Genomic DNA, 19,987 nt, shown 5'->3' with positions numbered 1-19,987 from the left:
ATGGGTCTTCCATATTTCAGATACACGTTTGGTAAACCAGTGGTTGGCAATGTCAAATTACAAGTCAAACAACGATACGGCGGAGGATTCTATGATCCAGCCGCTGCCCAGACAGAATTCCCGGTTAGCACAAGTGTTCAATAAAATATAATAAATACGTACATACTAACTTGATCTTATTGAAATCTAAATATTAAATTTGCATATAGGTCGGGTCTGTTCTAATTGGTAATATTTGCAAATCAGAACGATCATTGTTAAAAATAAATTAATCTACCGTAAAATATTGAGTCTTATTGTACATTTACGACATCTTTTCACAGTTCTTCTTTCAGAATAATAATGTGTAAATAACGGACGCAACATGACAAGCCATTTATAAAATTTGAAGTATTTTTCTTGGTTCCTAGTGTAACTAAAATGACTGGTAATGACTTTTTTCGGCCCTGATTTTGTAACATAAAAATGTGTATCACAGATTTACGGTAAGGCCCCTTTCAAGATCCCCATGACACTCATTGGACGACTTGTTCGCTTTCTTGACTCGAATACCGTTCAAGTGGTTGCCAATGTTACGGAGACGGCTACCGGCGTCACACAACAGGGCAGTGCATATATAACGTTCTATAAGAGCCCGTTTGTGATAGAGTTCTTCCCAAACATGCCCGACAACTTCAAACCAGGATTCGGTCCATATCCTGTTACGGTATGACTTCGTCATTACAAAGTTTCTATACAGGTTACACGTGCGGATATAACTTCCGTCATTTTTCTGTACCACGTTTGCAAGTTTGATGTCAATTTCCACCATAACCAAGAGAGTTACTATATCCAAATAAGGCCATAATCTTTTGAATAAACATCATTTTAAATTTACGCTCTTACTCAAGTGTATTAACTTAGTATCAACTTACCATTTTTTATGCATTGAGGCTACGTAAGAACTGTATCGAGAACATTAAAAACAACCACAAACATGTGTGATTTGAAACCACATAACAAGAACGAAGACAGATGTTTTGTTCTTGGTTACAAATATACCTTTAACTAGACACAAAAGCACATCAATTAAACATCATACACTCAACAATGGGTGCTTATTCTTAACACATTCTTCAAGCATTTGTAGCATAAACTGCCGTTTATGAAATTAATACGACATTAATAATTCCAATATCGATCGTTCAATGGCAGTCGTGTATTTGATCTAATTCTTAGCGTCACTTAATTTTGTATTTAACTGTGATCTGATCTTAATAATTGTAATGTTTTTTCTTGGTTTTATGACGAGTCTCCAGCTATGATCACTTTTATGTTTGGTAGGGTTATCTTTGTTTTCGCGTTTCGACCACTTATCTAAATAAAAGTTTAGAAGATGACAACAACACAAATATCTCCCGATAATATTTATGAAGTTTTATTTTAATATATAAAACAATTCACAGATACGAGTAAAGGAACGTGATGAGCGTCCGCCAGTTTCACCCATGCAAAAGGTAAAGGTAACAACGAACTTCTTCACCGACAAACCCATTCAAGGACCCATGCAGAAAAGTGCCTTAACGTTTCCAAATGTTGACGTCATAAGCCCATTTATTTTGGGAGATACCATCATGATTGAGGAAAAGAGTTATGACTTGAATGAGAAAGGTATCGTCGAATTTGATCTACCCATACCTGCCAATACAGCAACCTTTACCATAAAGGTAACTATTGATACATGTACCTTGCATATCTAATGTTTATATTGGGTTTGATTATTCATTTTAATTTCATAAAAACATTAAACCAACAAGAAATATGTAAACGATATGAATTCACGTCACAAAATATACTAGTAGACACCCATATACAGATACATACACACGTGGATTAGGTGGATGCACAGTACATTCATATTGTCAACAAGCATATTAAAATATCCATATGACATTAAAGGGACCGTCAACCGCGATTGACGAAAAAAGAAAAGTTATAAAATATCGTATTTGTTTTACAATTATTTGTTTATAAAGATTAAAATATCACGACTGGTATATTATATAAATTGAAAAAAGTTCATTTTTGCAGTATATTCGGTAATTAAATTTCGCGATGTGAAATCGAAAGTACATCGCGAATAGGTGACATAACGATATACACACTATAAATAACGTTAGTAAATTGATCATTTCATATATAAAATACATACAATTCACTACGCATGCACAATTTGAATTCCTAGGTTTATCACGTGACAATGATGATCAATCTAGTTGCGTTTTTTTAGTAAACTGGTAGTTTCCTGGTACCTGTAGTCAGTAAAATTTATTACCGAATATACTGAAAATATGAAAACTTTTTTTCAATATTTAAATAATACTTTAATAGTCTATTGTTTAAGCTATAGTTTGTGTTTATTCCGAAGCATCAACCAGGGTATGAACTTAAAACAGAGACAAAATGACACAATCTAAGAATGGCATTTTTTGCTAAAGGGCAAATGTTAGGCTGCCAACGGACGCATAATCATCACACTTATACTGCGACATCGTAAGCTTGATTATGTCAATGCTGATCGAGTGTTCAATATAAGTGTTAAACGTCGTCTTTGTTCTTCAAAAGGCGGAATTTCAGGACGAAGTTGTGTACAAGGAGGTTAGCCGTTTCCGCTCCCCGAATGATGTGTTCCTAAAAATAGAAATGACCAACGCAACAGGTCTTCAGGTATTGTGTGTAATATGCGTTAGAAAGTACTTGTTCCCGTATTCTGTCACAGATTTTAAAACAATCAGTAAAGAAGTACATACAAGAAGTAAAACATGTAATTTGTATGATAATGAAATTCTTCATTTACAAAATCCACATTTTTTCTTGAATCGTTCAATAAGTAAAACAGTTTAGTATAAACATAATTTTTAAAAAGCCGGTTATGTTTAATCGGTATTAGTATTGCTAAGAGTATCCAGTTAGGTCGTATGCAAAAAACTATAAGCAATGGTTTTGCGGTTCGTATCTTTTTGTTATGGTATTAATTGCGGAGAAACAAAAACAACTATGATATTATACGGTAACTTGGGAGGGTGGAACTGTAAAATTAAATTTGTTTCACGCTGTGTGTTCAACGCTCACAAAACCAATTAAGTTTTTTTTCGTGCACACGAGTTCACAAAATGACATAAAACATTAAAGTTCAAAGTTAACTAAGATGTAAGTTTTCAATGCTTAGACACGTATGGTTCAAACTTTAAACAGTATAAACTTAAGTCTAAATAAAAAACACTTTAATTCAAGATTTAAGTTTGCTTATTATTAGAAAAAGTATCCAGGTTGTATACGTTAATATATAATAATCACAATCACTCGGCATTAGCTGCAACCCCCAATGACAAAAAAGTTCGTCGAAAAAAAATATTGTTTTACTTATATATATAAGTAAAAAAAATAAAAAAATTCGACGAACTTTTTTGTCATGTTATTTTTATTACTAATGGTCAATTTTGAGAGTTTGAGTTTGGGAAGGGGGTAGCAGCTGGGGGGGGGGGGGGTAGTAGCTATGGGGGGGGGGGGGTAGTAGCTAATGCCGAGTGCCTGTGATTATTATATATTAACGTACACAACCTGGATACTTTTTCTCAGCTAAGGAGGCAAGAATAAGTGTACTGTTTCAATCGATGTTTCAATTGTCTCAAACGATGTGTCCTCTGCCCTTAATAACACGGTGCAAGTACACAAGAAAACGTAGTTGGAAAGTGACGTTTGTCGATGAAAGAAGTATCGTACTAGGCCCTTAGTTAATGATGAAAAATTATTAAAATAAACAAACAATAATAAAGTGTTATACAATAGAACGAGCTGTTATTATTGATTGTACCATAATGTGCAACTTTGTGATCATGGCATGTGTTTGAATCATGTAGATCGGTGACAAAGCAACTGTAAAGTTTTCCAGTAAAACAAACCCTTCGAAGCTGAACTATTTGGTAAGATACTGGCTGAAAAGTTTACTTTACAATTTATATTACAACGTTTAATAACCTTGCTCGAATAACCGTAGATTAAATACACACGGTTGTTTTGTGTGAGCAGTGTGTGAACAATTTTGTTCTTACTTTAACTTTATTTGCGGATACAATAAACGCATTCAAGATAATATAATTTTACCGCTGGCATATTAAAAATATCCGTTAATGATTATAATATATATGTGTATTTATTAAATGCGCACGACTTCTTTGCAATCAGCTTGCTACTGTTTTCATTACAAATATATTAATGAAATAGTATCACTACATTTGTAAATTCTCTACTGTGTGTATGCAAACTTATGATTAACAATTTCAATTTAATGTGAAACTTCAGGTTTTGTCACGTGGGAGTATCGTTGTCTTTGGAACAGTGCCTTTTTCTGGCGGATCTTTCAAGTTTAACATCACAAAAGAGATGGCACCTTCATCGAGACTAGTTGCCTACTTTATTAACACAGATGGAGAAATCGTAGCAGATGGGCTGAACTTTGTTGTTGAAGACATGTTTGAAAACAAAGTAATACTACATGATTGTTTCGCCACGATTTCGTTGTTGTTTCAATATTAGAACATCATGAGAAAGTTACTTCTTTAAATTGTAAATGCGATTGGTTTTAATGATTCGCGAATGCGTACATGTTTTTTTAATTTAATCATTATAAACAATGTTGAACTTTTCTTACTACCGGTGCGTACATGTCTGAATTTAATGATTAAGGGCAATGTTGAACTTTTATTACTACCTAGTGTTGAATATGTGTAGTCACAGACATGTTAATTTTACATATCGAGTAACGTGATGGTATTTAAACGCAGATTGCATATACTCTTTACAGAACATTCCGAACGGACGCGTATTTTCAAAAAACGTAATGTTAATACATTTTAACAGGATCTTGTGTATCTTTCGGTCAGGTGTCGGTGGAATATGACAAAACCCAAGTCGTACCGAAGGCTCCCGTAAATCTCAAGGTGACTGCCGACTCTGGGTCATTAGTAAACGTTCTCGCTGTTGACAAAAGTGTCATATTGTTCAGACAAGGCAACGACATAACACCTCAGAGGGTATGGTAACTGTGTATAATTCCAAATTCCCACGATTTTAGCATGTCACAAATTAATGGCTTTTATCATGGCAGTCCCAATTGACACATTAGCATTGCTATTAAGACAGACTTATAGAATCGGTAAAATCTAGAGATATTTTGATTTATATTTATAAGATTATTAACTAAAACCGAAGCACATTGAAGATTGTTAACACAATTAGTAATTTTTTTAATCTTGTCCATTCAATTATGTTATGTAGGTAATAGAAAAAATGTCGATTTTCGGCGACTTCCCATTTATATCCCGTGGATGGGGACTCATTTGGCCGTGGTACTTCAATGCGGACGATGCGTCAGATATATTCAATGTATGTATATCATATAAAATTATATCTTTGCAAGCAAGATATTTGGTGCAATAAATGAGCCATTTGCATGGTTAAACCAGTAAAGTACCCTTAAGAGTTACTTAAAGAAAAGCTTACTTCATCATTTGTGGCGCACATTTATGTTCTTGCATAACAGCCTGAAACGCAGACTTCCTGAAAACCGTTGGTCCGACGGACATTACCAACAAATTGTGAGTGGGCCGATATTTTTCAACAAAATCGGTTAAACCGTCCGACGACTTTATAAAGATTGCATCATGTATGCAACTGAATAAAACGAACTTATATCGGAGCAATTGAATACATCTATGTTTTATTCTAGTTCGGTAAAAAGCATGTACACATTTTGGCTGTCAACAACAACCTTAATAACTTTACCGTAACGCCATATTATGGAATCCTAAAAAATGCACAAATACCGCGTATGTATGTAATGTTAATTGTTAAAAAAACGATTTGTTATCATGCATACTCGTATTTTATATGCACAGCAAAAGTTGTTGTAAAATGCGCTAGTTAATCAGTTTATATGTAATATATAGAATAAAAGGTTGTTGACGAGGATGGAGAATGGTTATCTGGCAAGTCGGAAGAAGATCCGACGACGAGCCAGCTAACCATTCTCCATCCACGTCATATAATTCTATTTATCAAGTCACATTTATTTATTTTTATTTTATGCTTTTTTTCACCGTTTATTTACACTGTAAAAGAGTTTAACTGGAGAGTTTCGCTGGAATGATGACGTAATTTCGTAAAAATGACGTCATGTCACAGTAAAACAGAGCGACTGACGGATATTCGAGGTCAAGTGGTCAACTAGCCTAATACATGTAACTCTTGGGTTATTAGGTTACCTGGTTATCAGGCTGATTAAAGGCATGTGGCAGGATAAATTAATTTATCGGTCCCTGAAGCTTTCGTTAAGTCTGAAAACGGAGACACATGACACATTTTGTATTTTACTCAAATAAAAAATATTAAAAAGGAAGGGATGCTTTTTATTAATACAGATTTTGTCGCGAGATTTAATAAATATATTTACAGTTTACGCAATATTTAAATAAGAAGGTTTAAAGCACTGCTCTAGTAACCATATCTATTTCTATACTCTGTGTGTAATAAAATGCTACGTTTCGATTTTTATGTAATTCCAATACTATAAATGTTCGTGCGCAGTTGCTTTGTATCTATTGTAGAATGCCAATTTGGACGTTCTAACAGACAGTAACTTATACAGCTTTAACCTGTGGTCTGGTAAGTTTATCGATTAAATGATAGCTAATACACCTTCTCATTTTGCCTCTTTGTAATTGAAAGTGAGAAAAAGTTTTAAATTTAACGTGTATAAAGCCGATGCAATTCAATTATGTCACGTTAATGCGAGGAGATTCGCAAACTCTGATGTTATACTGATTCCGAAAATAATATGCAAGCAAATACAAATGACTGAAAACTGATATGGTTACTGACTACAGCGATGTGTAAAGGTGGTTTGTTTGAGAATAATCCATTAAGTGTACGTTTAATAACGCATATAAAGTTTAAATAACAAAATAAAACGTGCGTCACTAGCATAACGTAGTGCCTTAATTCTACATGTTTGTATCTCATGAAAAGACATCTCATAGGGGCTGATTTGATGTAGTCAGATGCTTTCAAGTTTTCTCTCTGTTCATCTTCGGTTTGGCTGCAAGGAAATTATCGTAGTGACCAATGCTCAAATAAATGCAAAATGCGATTAAATATAATCAGTTAATTTTAATAACATTTTACCAGGACTTAAAGATATTATCATTCTGTTCCAAATAATGTGCACAATGATAGTAAAAGTCGTAACTCAAAAGACTGATCCCGAAATGCGCTTGAGTTAAGAAAACCCCACTAATACCTCGGTACAAACAAAGCTGGGTACCGGTGAAACGTTGCTTTAAAGCTGCTTAAAATGTGACAAAAGCACAATACAATGAAGTTTGCCTAGGAGAAAATATGTTTAAACGATGAGAGATATGCAACGAACACACTCCATACTTAGTTGTGTTTTTTTCCGGAATAGGACTCTTGAAAAGTCTCGGTCGAGTATGCTAGAAGTACTGAGACATGAAGCAATCGAAATTTCGGGTTTTACATTTTAACAACTGTTTACATCAAATACCATGTATTACCCATCATATACTTAAACCAAACTACTGTTTCATTAGTTATCATGTACTATATTGCACCCGTTGTTTTTATCACGTGTTTTGTCTTAAATTAAGTAAGTCGTTCAGGCTGATCCCACATTTTAAACTTTATTACATTTTATGCAACTGTATTACTCAATGCTTTTGCCGACGACACGCATTACGCGACATTTATCATTTATATCTTTCAGTCCAAAGAAGGGGTTTATCAGCAGTAAACTCTGTAAGATTTGGTAACGAAGATGCCATCATGTCAAAGTCGAACATAGATGCAGTCGAACCACAAGGTCAAGTTAGAACAGACTTCCCGGAGACTTGGATGTGGGCATCTAAAACAGCAGCGTACGTATATAACAACCTCATTTGAAATGTTGCAAAACGTGTTTTTTTCCGCCTGTCTGTTTTATGTGGTTATCTTTCAGTTAATTGAAACCCAATTGATTTGATTATGAAACAATCGATTTGGTTTGTTTTGCCACTGTAATATTATCCTAGAATTTGCGAGTTTCATTGCTAGATTGGCACTTGTCAAATTGTATCTTAGCCTAGCTAAATCCGGGATAAATGGTGTCCGTATTATATGTCTTTATTCCAACAAATATATATTTACTCTGAAGTAATTGGGATCATGTTTGTGTTAATGTTTCTGTAAATATCTCACACAGCAAATACTCATAGTAAGTCTTTATTAATGAATTTTAAAGGCAATATAAAATAAGTTGTTTGTTTGTTGGTAAAGCTAATGAATCTTTATGAATCTTTGTATTTCTATGAGTTGTGACATTTTCAAGGACTGCAATGGGTCAACTACATAAAAAGAATTTGACAAGAATAAAGTGGCATATAAAAACGGTCACAACTCTTTGCATGTTCAAAAAACTACAGGTTATGCAATCTGAGATAAAAATCTTGTTAAAATATACACTTTATAATATGAGAACTATTTGTTTTCCCTTTTTATGTTGACATTATTGGTTCATAATTGTTGTTATTGTCTATATCCATTATTTGGGCAGGATATTTATGATAATCATAATAGTGCTGTCGATAAAGGTGATGTAAACTGTCGTTTCTTGGTATGACTCATAAGTCATGTGTTCGATACCCACTTGTAGTTTTATTTTTTACGACGTTTTTGCTTATTTGTTTCTATGTAATATATCATTTTGCATATGGCAACTATTGATTAACTTAGGAAATATGTTTCAAGACCATGCGTCATGAAAAATATGATTGCAGTAGGAATCAAGTTTTTTTCTTGCCTTTGTTTTTATTATGTCACAGTGTCATTGGTAAGTAAAAATACTATATTGGGGCTTTGTGTGATTAATACCAATTTGTATTGGATCACAAAGTGCCGTCGTGCCAAATTGTCAAAGTCGGATCGTTGCATTTAATACGGAGACCCATTAATCTTGTATACAAGTATTCGAAGATACACATAACTTGTACTATAATCCGTTTTATTTGTAGAAATGGTCGGGCTATATTTCCTGGATTCGCCCCTGACACAATAACAGACTTCGTAGCGAACGCGTACGCCATCCACCCTGTGACTGGACTAGGCGTAGCACCTGTTACCTCAAATGTAAGTAACAGCGTGGCGTGTCGAAGGTTTATCGCGAACCATTTGTATATTACTATTCATTCAACAGAATCTTACCCCTTGATGTAGTGGAAAGATGCTTTCAGAGACACGCGCAGTATTCTTACAATGAAACAGTTCGGTGATATACACGTTCCCCTTTTTTAATCTCTTTACGCCTCTGTATCTTCATATATCGAATTCGTGATATGTTCAGTTTCTAGTGTTGTGTCACGTTCTGTTTGTTGGAATATCAATTACATTCATCTACATGTGTATTTTATTTAGCTGACGGTTTTCTTGCCGTTCTTCGTGAATCTTCAACTTCCGTATTCAGTCATCCGTGGAGAGTTGGCGGTGATTCAGGCCAACGTGTTCAACTATCGTGGGAACGGATCCACGGAATATGTGAGTATAATTAAAGAGACCTTTTTAAAGATGTTGGCATGCGTTCAAAATACTTATAAAATGCTTAATATTGATAAAAATGTAAATCATTGGAACTAAAAAGCAACATGAAACAAATAATGAACGAAAAAAAGTAATCCTCAACTGGGCTCGAGCCACTGACCCTGGGAGTAAAAGTCTTAAACAACTTGACCATCATGCTCATATTGCGATTTGTGTATTTCATTGTGAATATTAGCAATCCTCGTTGTGACAAAATTGTTAACGATAACAACAGAACTTCCCAAATTATTCAATCGTTTCGCGTTTGTAACGTTTTAAAATTTACAGGGTTTCATATTGCTAAAAGATGCCCATAATAGATATGTTTAAAGCATGGTAAATTTTCAGTTTAACTGTTTTCTCGTAAATATCGTAACTACAACGAATATTTTCGAATCTGAAACCATTTTTTTCTAATTTTGTCAATTTAACAAAACGTGAAATGGTCCCTGTAACAGCAATGATAGATTATAACTTAATATGCTGTTGCCATAGGCTACGGTTCGTCTGAAGTTCTCCAAAGAGTATGACATAATTTCTGTCAATGGCGCCGGAGTAGAAAAGATTCAAACAGAGGATTACGTCCAGTGTGTGAAGGTTCGTTAAATCGACGCAAAGTGCTATGAGAGTAGTATAAACTTGCGAATATATTGAACATAGAGTAATGCAAATTGTAGTGTTATATCCGAATGAAATTGTTTTACTAAATGTATTTTCTTAATGGTCAAACTAGCAGCGTCTTAACATAAGCAGCGTCATCATCCTTCAGATTTATTGCAATGATTTCATTCACTTTATGACATATTGGTATTTTAATTAAAAAGTATGTAAAGGCTTTTTGTCAGCAAACATAACATGAAATACTTATAATTAGTTTCCAATGTCACACTAAGTGTTTTCTCTTACACAGACGACCCAAGGTGGTGTTACTCCAGTATTCTTCTACATTCGCCCAAATACCATCGGAACTATTGAACTTAGCGTTAGAGCAACCATCCCTCGACCGGTTAATATCTTTGATGAAGTGATTCGCCAACTTCCGGTCAAGGTATCATTACATCACAGTCATTCTATAAGAAGTCTGTCATGTAGTCTTATTCAGATGAGATTCAATATGCTTTCATAATATTTACATATATTCAAGGTGTAATTCGGGTAAATCAAAACATGTATCCTTGTTTGGCCCTCTGATCTAAATTAATAAACCAATAAGAATACATAGCATGACAAAATAAGTTGATTTTGGCTTTTGTATTTTTTATTAATAGCCTTTTGTCATGAATAGAGAACTTCGTGGTGTTAATAATGATTTATTTTTGAAAAATTAAATTAGCACCTGAAAAAGATGTTTATCCACTGTTGCTCGATAAGTTAACATGCGTTTATTACTAACGTTTGAATGACATTTATGAATATACCATGCGCTTTTCAAAGTATACGATTAAACATATCAAAACAAACAAACAATTAATAGGCTGAGGGTATCCAGAAATCAAAGAACCAGCCGGTGCTTATAAGCATACAGACACCCGGCACCCAAGTGGCTACACGAAATATTACGTTCCCCAACGTTGGTTTGGTGCCGGAGTCGGAGAAAATACGTGTAACAATAATTGGTAGGCACGATTTGTTTACATGTTACACACTCATTCTATACATGACAACCAGAATGAAGTATTCCATTATGGTTTTGTGATGCCGGCAGTTATCAACTATATGAATTCCGACAAAGGCTTAAAAGCTAATGTAATAAAAAGAAAGTGATTTTGTTCGATACATATATATCTAGTAGAGAGAAATGTTTTTTAGGTTTTCAATCATTATGTTCTGAAAAAGATATGATTACTCTAAATATCATAAGTAAGATATAACGCATGTTTATGCTTTTTTAATGGATTGAATCTGAAAAATAGAAAAAAGAATGTTCACATTTTATCTAAAACACTTAAGTCAACTACAGAACAACTAGAAACCAAGGTTTTCCTTTTCTTAGGAGTTGGATATCGCATACATCTCATGTGGACCTTTAATCTTGCAATTGTAAAATTAAACACTGTAACAAAGAACAACCATCCTTCGCTCTAGAAACATGATCAATGGTATGCTCAACAGGTGATCTGTTTGGCCCATCTCTTGCCAACATAGACGATGTTGTTAATCTCCCATCTGGAACCGGAGAACAGAACCTCCTCAGCTTCGGCCCGGCAGTATACGCAACCGTGTACATGAAGAGTACCGGAAGATTCGATGGCAATGTCGCTCTACAGGACAAGATCCGAAAGATTTTGATGACAGGTACATTTCAAGGGCAGTTAATGAAGCATTAAGTTTAACATCATAAACTTATTATAAACTTATTATTTTTGATATTATAATCATAATAATTATAATTATAATGATAATTATTATAATTGATATAATAATACCATATTATAATAATAATAATTATCATAATTATTATTTATTTTTTTCAACAAACATAATACATAAATTGTTTCTGTTTAAACGTTTATGATATCGTTTTGAATTCAGGCTACCAACGCGAACTGATCTTCCAGCGTGGGGATGGATCATTTAGTGATTTCGGAAACGCCGATGATTCAGGGAGTCTATGGTAGGTTCTTTACCGTGCGAAAATTGCCACAACACAGCACTCTGGTTCGCTGGTTCGACTTTCTACCTGATCATTTAATTTGTCGAAAATAGTTATATTGCTTTTATTTTGTCCAGCTCTGAGTTCAGTGGGGCATTTGTCAGTTGCTCACATAAGTATGTGAAATATGAACTGGTACACCAGCTTACTCAGGAAAAGTGAAGATAAGTTATCTGAACGCCGTTATATGAATGAATAATGTAACAAAACGTCTAATAAATCAAACAAACAAAACCCAACCCACGTATCAATAATCAAAATTTGCTTGAACGGATCTCATAACAAAACTTATTGATTGCAGCGTTTACTCATTTACTTATTAAAATTACTTTCCGCATCTATACCTCTTAATCATCACGTTTGAAATCAATATTATTAATAAAGTTATATAAAATAAATTTAGCAAATCACGAAAAAACCACTTCAATATGTAATCAATGACAAATCAAACATTTGAGAGTATGATTGAATTCCCGTTCGAAAAATAGTTTATGTTGTAGAGTTATACATGACTTGTCTGCAATACTGGTTTAACTTCATCAAATATAAATATATAAATCATATATTCTTATGATTATTACCATACAGCCATGCAAACTGCGTTGGACAAGATATTATTGCTTTTTCAGCAGTTTGACATATGAATTGACGAACATGCCTATTTTGCTGTGTCTTTTAAAGCATTTGGTATTTGCATTACCTACATGTGATAAATTATACCAATACCAGCTCAGTTCAAAGCTGATAATTTTGAAAACTATCAATTACTTGATTCGGTTATCGAACTCTTTCTAGGCTGACATCATTTGTGGTGAGGATTTTTGCCCAAGCCGCTCAGCTGGACTTGATCACGATCGATTCCAAAGTCGTTGATCGTGCCGTCAAGTACATCATCAACCAGCAAACGACGAGCGGCAACTTTGTCAGCACTGGAACACTCGCACATCCCAGTATGCAGGGAGGTTCCAGCTCAAGCGTGAACTCTCTCACTGCCTTCATATTGATTGCATTGAATGAAGTTAAAACCGCGGATATTCTTACGGTAGGAATTGCCCATTATTTATTTTATTAAATTATACGAAATGATATGAAGTATGTCCGCTTTATAAAATATATTCAAAACATTAAAATCCTCTTTCCTAAACAAATGATGTGTGTCAATTAAGGATTGAATTAACTATCATGGTGATTTAATGCTAAATTGGTAAAATATTTGCCGTTGGTATCTTGATTAGTTTCTTTTTTTCTTACCAATTGACGTCAATTTTAGACATGTAAAACGGTGACTCTTTTCTATGTTTTTCCGATCTGGCTATGACAAATTATGGAAAATGTTGATATGCTTTACACATATATTCTTAAGATAAACAAAAAGTGCAATACATTTAAATGGTGGCTTTTTCACTGATGGCACTTCTATATGATAATTGGTCTAGGTCTATTTCATGTCTTCTGGCAAAGTTTCACTATTATACAATGATGCAAGTTTGGGAAATAAAAAAGGCGGATAAAAAATTGTGTATCTGAACTTGTATGAACATAAATATTTAAGTATGCATATATTCATAAACATGTATTCTTGTGGGTTTTGTTTATAGGACCCTTCAACAATTGCAAGTTTAACGGCATCTATCAGTTCGGCCACATCGTTCCTTGTGGGGCGAATTCCGACCATGACTACAGACTACGAAAGAGCAATCTGCGCTTATGCTCTAGTGAAAACCAGTGTGGCCCAGGCGAACACAATACTGACACGACTGGAATCCAGTCCCAATTTAACCATAGAAGGTAGAATGAATTGAATAATTTATGCCCGATGTAGTTAGTATATTGTTAGTTTATATATTGTATATTGTTATTCGATATATATATATATATATATATATATATATATATATATATATATATATATATATATATATATTACTTTAGCTTGTACCAATTATGGAGTTTAAAGATCCTGTTTATGTGTTTCGTAGGCACTTGATAATAAACAAGATTATCTTAATACGAAATATATACGGAAATATTTTTTGTAAAAATACAACATACATTATTAAAGTGTTGTTTTGAATGCATTCACATATAATTTCAGATACGTGTATCTCTTTAAGTTCTTTACGTTCTTAAATAAATTGTGAGTTATCGTTGTAGATTTGCAGCGCATTTGTTTCAACGCCAAAAGAAATATATGTAAACAAACAACAACAAAACTACAAATTGTTAGCATATTATTTAAATGAAGTGTTGTCTTGTCCGTGTACTTTCTTTATAACACAGAGGAATGTTGCTTCTGTTTGCCAAATATAGACATTGCAATTTATCTGTTTCGAATTGCAGGATCTACTATTAATCAGGTTATACTTACACAAAGTACACAGTCATCAACATATTCTATGGAAAAAAACACAACAAACACATAAAAGTTGTTATCTTTTTCACGATCCTGAAGTTTTGACAGCAGCAAGCACTTGATGGAAAACATGCTAAATACATTACACGTAATTGTCAGAAGCACGTGTCGCCATCGTCTGGTTAGGACACGCTATATATATGCTTTTAATGTTTCTTATTGATGAGTACGCTTTAAACATTTAAAGACTCTACCTACTATTTTAGGCAACAGCAAGTACTGGAAGAATGACATGTCCAGCTCGCTGACCACAGAGACGACAGCCTACGTCCTCCTAACATACAGCGTCAAAAACGACAGAGCTAATGGTCTGCTTGTCTTGCAATGGCTTGTGAAGCAACGCAATGCTTTTGGCGGATTTTCAACCCAAGTAATTAAAATTGTTTATTGATCACAATACTTTGTTACCTTCTAAAATATACATACGCGATATATGTCTATAGACACTACTAGGATAGTGATGCATACATGTAATTTTATTTAGCGAGGATAGGAAAAAAACCACGAGCCTTGACGAGTTGTTCAGGTCTTCGTACCAACCAACCAATCTTGTCTGTATTTAACACTTATACTATTTATCCTATCATTTTCTTTATTGTTTCGGTCATAAGTAAACAAAAGCCAATCGCTGAATACAGCACAACACAATCCAATGAAGCCATGGAAAACGGCATCGTGATACTGCGGCGTGTTTGCTGTATCAACAGTACTAAATAAACTAACATGTTTTACATGGGTTAACTTCTTGCTAATGCAGGTATGATTGTGTGATAACTTCATAAACATTATCAAGAGTTAAAATCTTGGTACAATCCGCTTTTACTGGCAGCTTACTTGTTATGGGCAATTTTGTTCTAAGACATTCTTATTCATAAACATAACATCAATACACTTTTAGGATACTATCGTTGGCCTTCACGCTCTGACGGAGTTTGCCAGACTGATCTACTCCAAAAGTGTCGACCTGACGCTTTACATCAGAAGCAAGACAAATGGCGTAGAGAAACTGGAGGCTACCCTTACCCTTACTTCTGATAATCACGACGTGCTTCAATATGTCGATGTATATTTCTCTTCTTTGTATAACCCTATTGAAATGTACACGCGTATACAATCGCTGAAATAAAAATTCGACCACTGTTGGTTTAGGCCCTTGGCAGTCTGTGGTGTGATAGCACATTTTTGACTATTCAACCATGTACGATGATTTACCAAGAAGTACGAACAACAACTATGAAAAAGGCTTAACACTGTAAAACGCCAGCTCAATTATGCATTAACAAGTAGAAAATGGTTGATTAAAGATATCCAGTAGAAAATGGAAAGTGTCTTATAATCCTATTCTAAATTGTTAATTGCAAAAGTTTAGGACTCGGCTTCCACGTTTCTGTTCACAACAATTACATGTGTTTCTTATTTTTTAGATTCCGGACGTGGTGGATGAGATAATTGTGCGAGGAGCTGGTACGGGTCTTGCTCTTGTGGATGTAAGTGACTTCTTTGTTGTGTATCCGCTGCGTTCATTATTTTTCTTCTTAAACGGTACATACCGGCAAATGCATGTTACTTTCTACTTCTGCACTGAAGACTATTCATGTGATTCATTTATCTTTGTGGAACTGTTTTATTTGAAGTTTTGTTACAACACAACTATTGATCGTGCAATACAAATATATATCTATATACCATCCACAATACAAACGTTAACTTATGTCTTAGTTTTATTAACCCTATATGCGTGAACATTATATTGCATATGATTCGTTGTATTAAGTACAAACTCGGCATTTGTTCAAGAATGAGTATTATTGGAACATTTTAATCATGACTTTAATGTTCAATACACAGATTATTCAATTTTACAACATTAAACAAGAAGCGCTACCGCCGAAGTTCGATCTTAAGATCACCACTTCCGACGAGACGCTGCTGAGCTACGCCTTGAGAGTGTGTGCGTCGTAAGTAACAGGCTGCTTCTTAAACATAGACAATACTAGATCAATGCTCAATAAAGAAACGTGTAGTCAGCGAAGCTTTTGAAACCAAGACCAAAGCAAATCGTTTCCTCTAAAATTGGTTTACCTGTTCGTGCCAAACATAATTTATGTTTAATTCTGAGAACAAAATAACACCACATGTTATGCAAAACGAAAGAAAGACGAATAAGCCACTCACATATAATTTAAAAGCGCGTTCTGCTGTATTACCAAACTGTGGAACTACATCTACGTGTAACCCTTGGGTGTTATTTTGTTGATACACACGTTCTTACAGATAAAACAGGATATTGTTCATAGATTTAGTGCGTAAAAGGGTATCAAAAACATAACAACAGCAAATATGATTTGTAAAAAAATGTGTGTTTTATAGAAATCGAACATGATAAACGTACATGTTGCATCCAAATAATTTTGAGAAAAAAAGAGTTTGACATTTCTTGTGATCTCTTAGGTACAACTTTCCCCAGAGTGGAAGCAATATGGCCATCCTGGACGTCGGATTTATTTCCGGATTTGAACCAGAAATTGACAAGGTCGACGTTACAGGCAATCTTAAACGGAAGGAGCTTGCTGGCGGGAGACTTATACTTTATTTTAATGAGGTAGATATCCATGTAGTTGATCGTCAGTAAAATATGTCCAATTATTGAATATTACTTTCGAATTGTGCTTAAGTATATAGACCTTTTTGAATTGCATATGCAGCTTCATATGCAACTAAAATGATCTTCGTTTGTGGTGCCAATATACGTTTTTGTTTTCTTGAGGTACTTGTGAACAGGTTTTCGTATTTTAAAAAATTGTTATTCAATGAATTTAGGTTTTCGATTTTATAGCAATAGTCACTAAATTAATTAATTATTATTAATACTTGTTATATTATAAATATTTTCTCAAACTTAACATAACAAGGACAAAAGGAAACAAACAAATTCATGTGATTCCATGTCTAAAAACCCGGGGCCTTTCGAGGGAAAAGTTAACGGTCTTCCACTACGCCACACAGGGTTTTGAATTTAAACGGTAGTCTTAACGCTGTGTTTGTAACACGGGGTTATGCTTAACGATAATGACAATCGTAAAAACGCCTTTTTCCTTATTTCGATTTAGGATAATCTTTAAATAAATTTTAAACATTTTTCCTACACAGGATTTATATATAATGCATACCTTCTTGTTAAACCTATAACATTTTTAATTGTCATTTGACCTAATTGTGTACGAGTAGTTTTAGAGGGTTTATTATCGACTACGGTTATGATTCAAAATGTTAATTAATCTTCTGCATTATAAATTGAAGTATTTTTTCTGTCATTAATATGTAGACTGGTTTTCATTACACAGATGTTAACTAAGTATATTCCATGTACGTACATGGGTTAATAGCTATGTTTTATCTATGTGTAGATTCCGTCAAAGCCGGTATGTGTGGATGTTGTTGCCCGGAGGTTGTCCTATGTAATCGGTGTTCGCTCCGCCACTGTGGTCCTCTACTCGTATTATAACCCTGGTTTGTGTCTATAGCATTGTTTTGGAAAAGTAGCGTTGTGTAATAAAGAAGTATTATTACAAAAAATATATTAAATGAGGGCTTGAATCCTTAAAATTTACCGAACATTCGTAAGTAAATGGAAACATGATGCATATTGTTAATTTACTTCTGCAACATGCGATATTTATTAATTTACGCATAATATTAAAGCAACATTAACCATATTTATAAAGTGCTTCAGAATTTAAATAAATGTACAATTGACATGCATATCAAAAAGTCCTGGTACTTCATCGTTGCTTGGTCTCAGATATAGTATGTTTCAAAGGGCAGTAATAAGTATCTTAAACTCAAGATTTACGCCTCCCGCTTTTAATTTTGCTGCTATCTTTTTTCACAACAATTTGAAAATCTCGTTGAACATCCTTTACTGGCATAACCACTGTTTTATAACGATAAAATATTGACTGAAATGACCCGCCACATTGGAAGTATTAGTTATGCTGCAAACAAAGCGTCTTTGCCGAAGCGGTCGTAACGAAGCAGTTTTTCGCGAGATAAATTTTGCACTACTTACACATAAAATGTTTCAGAGGAGCGGACTATGAAGGAGTACTTGCCATCCAACCTCAAGGCCCTCGGATTGTGCCGCTTATGCCCGACATGCTGCGCTCCGAAAGTCCTCCCTCTATCGGTATCTCGTTGTAATGCTTTGATCTCGTCGGCAAGATTCAAGGGGCAGTTGCAGGATTTTGTTTGGGGGCTCTGATTAATAATTTCCTTAACACTCAGTTGCCTTTATCTGTTTTAAGAGTATCAACCTTAAACTTCGTCTGTGTATTATCTATACTTTTCGAGCTTTACCTTGAAACTACTTTACTTATATACGAACACTACATCCAGCATTAGAGCACTACTCTGTGTACGATTGTCAGTTATGCTGCAAACATGTAATGAACACTTTTGTTTTTGTTGAAAACAACTGTACCATGAACATAATTATATATGATTACAAAAACAAGTGCATGTAGGACAAACGTTTTGATAAATAAAAAGACGCGACATTTCAATGCCATAGTTGTTAAACCGTCGCTTTGGCAATGTGACTGTCTCGCGTTAATTTTATTAATTAGACCCTGTCGAAAAGGCTTTGATAAACGGTCATTTGTCAGAAAAAAGTATATAACATAGCTGTCATCCACATGCTTACTGCCACAAACATCACGCATGTGTCATGGACTGGCATACACATTTCATTTTAAATCTTTGATATAAATGTTTTTACACTTACCAATACAGCATGAGACGATGAAATAAAATGCATTCGAGTGTAGTTAATTTATGAAAACGTTTCGTTTTAATATATTAATAGGTTCTTTTATTTTCAGACGTGTGGATCCCGTCAGTAATAGCCCAACGAACCCGGATATTGACATGTTTCTTATCGTCGGACAACGGGTTGTCAGAATATGTGCGCATTAAAACTTATTTTTTGCTCTTCGAGGAGCAGTTTCCTATAAAAAAAATTAAATAGTAACGGCTTCTTGATGACACGAAGATTAAAATGAATACATTAATTTGTGGCACTTGAAGATCATTGACACTTTTGGGTGGGTGGTAACCTTTTTATTGTGTGTTATTTTCGTTAAATCTTTATTAAGTGTTTCCATTTTATATTCATGTGTTAATGAAAATTGTTATTAATGAAATATTGTTCTTTTAAAACGAAGCCCATTATCAAACGAAATAAATAAATAAATTGATAA

General features: G+C 34.1%; 2 protein-coding genes across 2 annotated transcripts; both read left to right on the top strand.

Moving 5' to 3' along the window:
* LOC127878454 (CD109 antigen-like) lies at positions 1-5,081 on the top strand. The gene is made up of 7 exons (XM_052424980.1): positions 1-123; positions 479-706; positions 1,446-1,706; positions 2,605-2,706; positions 3,900-3,962; positions 4,342-4,524; positions 4,923-5,081. Exons 1-7 carry the CDS (start codon positions 1-3, stop codon positions 5,079-5,081), a joined length of 1,119 nt encoding a protein of 372 aa, XP_052280940.1.
* Positions 5,082-7,852: 2,771 nt separating this feature from the next.
* On the top strand, positions 7,853-19,987 carry LOC127879557 (C3 and PZP-like alpha-2-macroglobulin domain-containing protein 8). Its single transcript, XM_052426482.1, has 18 exons — positions 7,853-7,970; positions 9,102-9,216; positions 9,502-9,621; positions 10,159-10,260; positions 10,574-10,711; positions 11,138-11,279; positions 11,776-11,958; positions 12,196-12,277; positions 13,112-13,358; positions 13,915-14,104; positions 14,936-15,099; positions 15,628-15,792; positions 16,154-16,216; positions 16,578-16,687; positions 17,181-17,331; positions 18,137-18,239; positions 18,815-18,915; positions 19,610-19,987. The coding sequence occupies exons 1-18, from the start codon at positions 7,879-7,881 to the stop codon at positions 19,628-19,630; spliced, it is 2,289 nt and encodes a 762-aa protein (XP_052282442.1). The 5' UTR covers positions 7,853-7,878; the 3' UTR covers positions 19,631-19,987.

Source organism: Dreissena polymorpha, chromosome 4 (assembly GCF_020536995.1).
Source record: "Dreissena polymorpha isolate Duluth1 chromosome 4, UMN_Dpol_1.0, whole genome shotgun sequence".
NCBI classification, from domain to species: domain Eukaryota; kingdom Metazoa; phylum Mollusca; class Bivalvia; order Myida; family Dreissenidae; genus Dreissena; species Dreissena polymorpha.
Note: the sequence above shows the minus strand (reverse complement) of the source record. Positions and strands in the feature narration are given on the sequence as shown.

Coding starts and splice junctions, on each gene's coding strand:
- LOC127878454 (XM_052424980.1), top strand. CDS start 1: ATGGGTCTTCCATATTTCAGATACACGTTTGGTAAACCAGTGGTTGGC. Junction 124..478: donor CTGCCCAGACAGAATTCCCG/GTTAGCACAAGT, acceptor TGTGTATCACAG/ATTTACGGTAAGGCCCCTTT. Junction 1,707..2,604: donor CAGCAACCTTTACCATAAAG/GTAACTATTGAT, acceptor GTTCTTCAAAAG/GCGGAATTTCAGGACGAAGT.
- LOC127879557 (XM_052426482.1), top strand. CDS start 7,879: ATGTCAAAGTCGAACATAGATGCAGTCGAACCACAAGGTCAAGTTAGA. Junction 10,261..10,573: donor ATTACGTCCAGTGTGTGAAG/GTTCGTTAAATC, acceptor TCTCTTACACAG/ACGACCCAAGGTGGTGTTAC. Junction 16,217..16,577: donor CGGGTCTTGCTCTTGTGGAT/GTAAGTGACTTC, acceptor TTCAATACACAG/ATTATTCAATTTTACAACAT.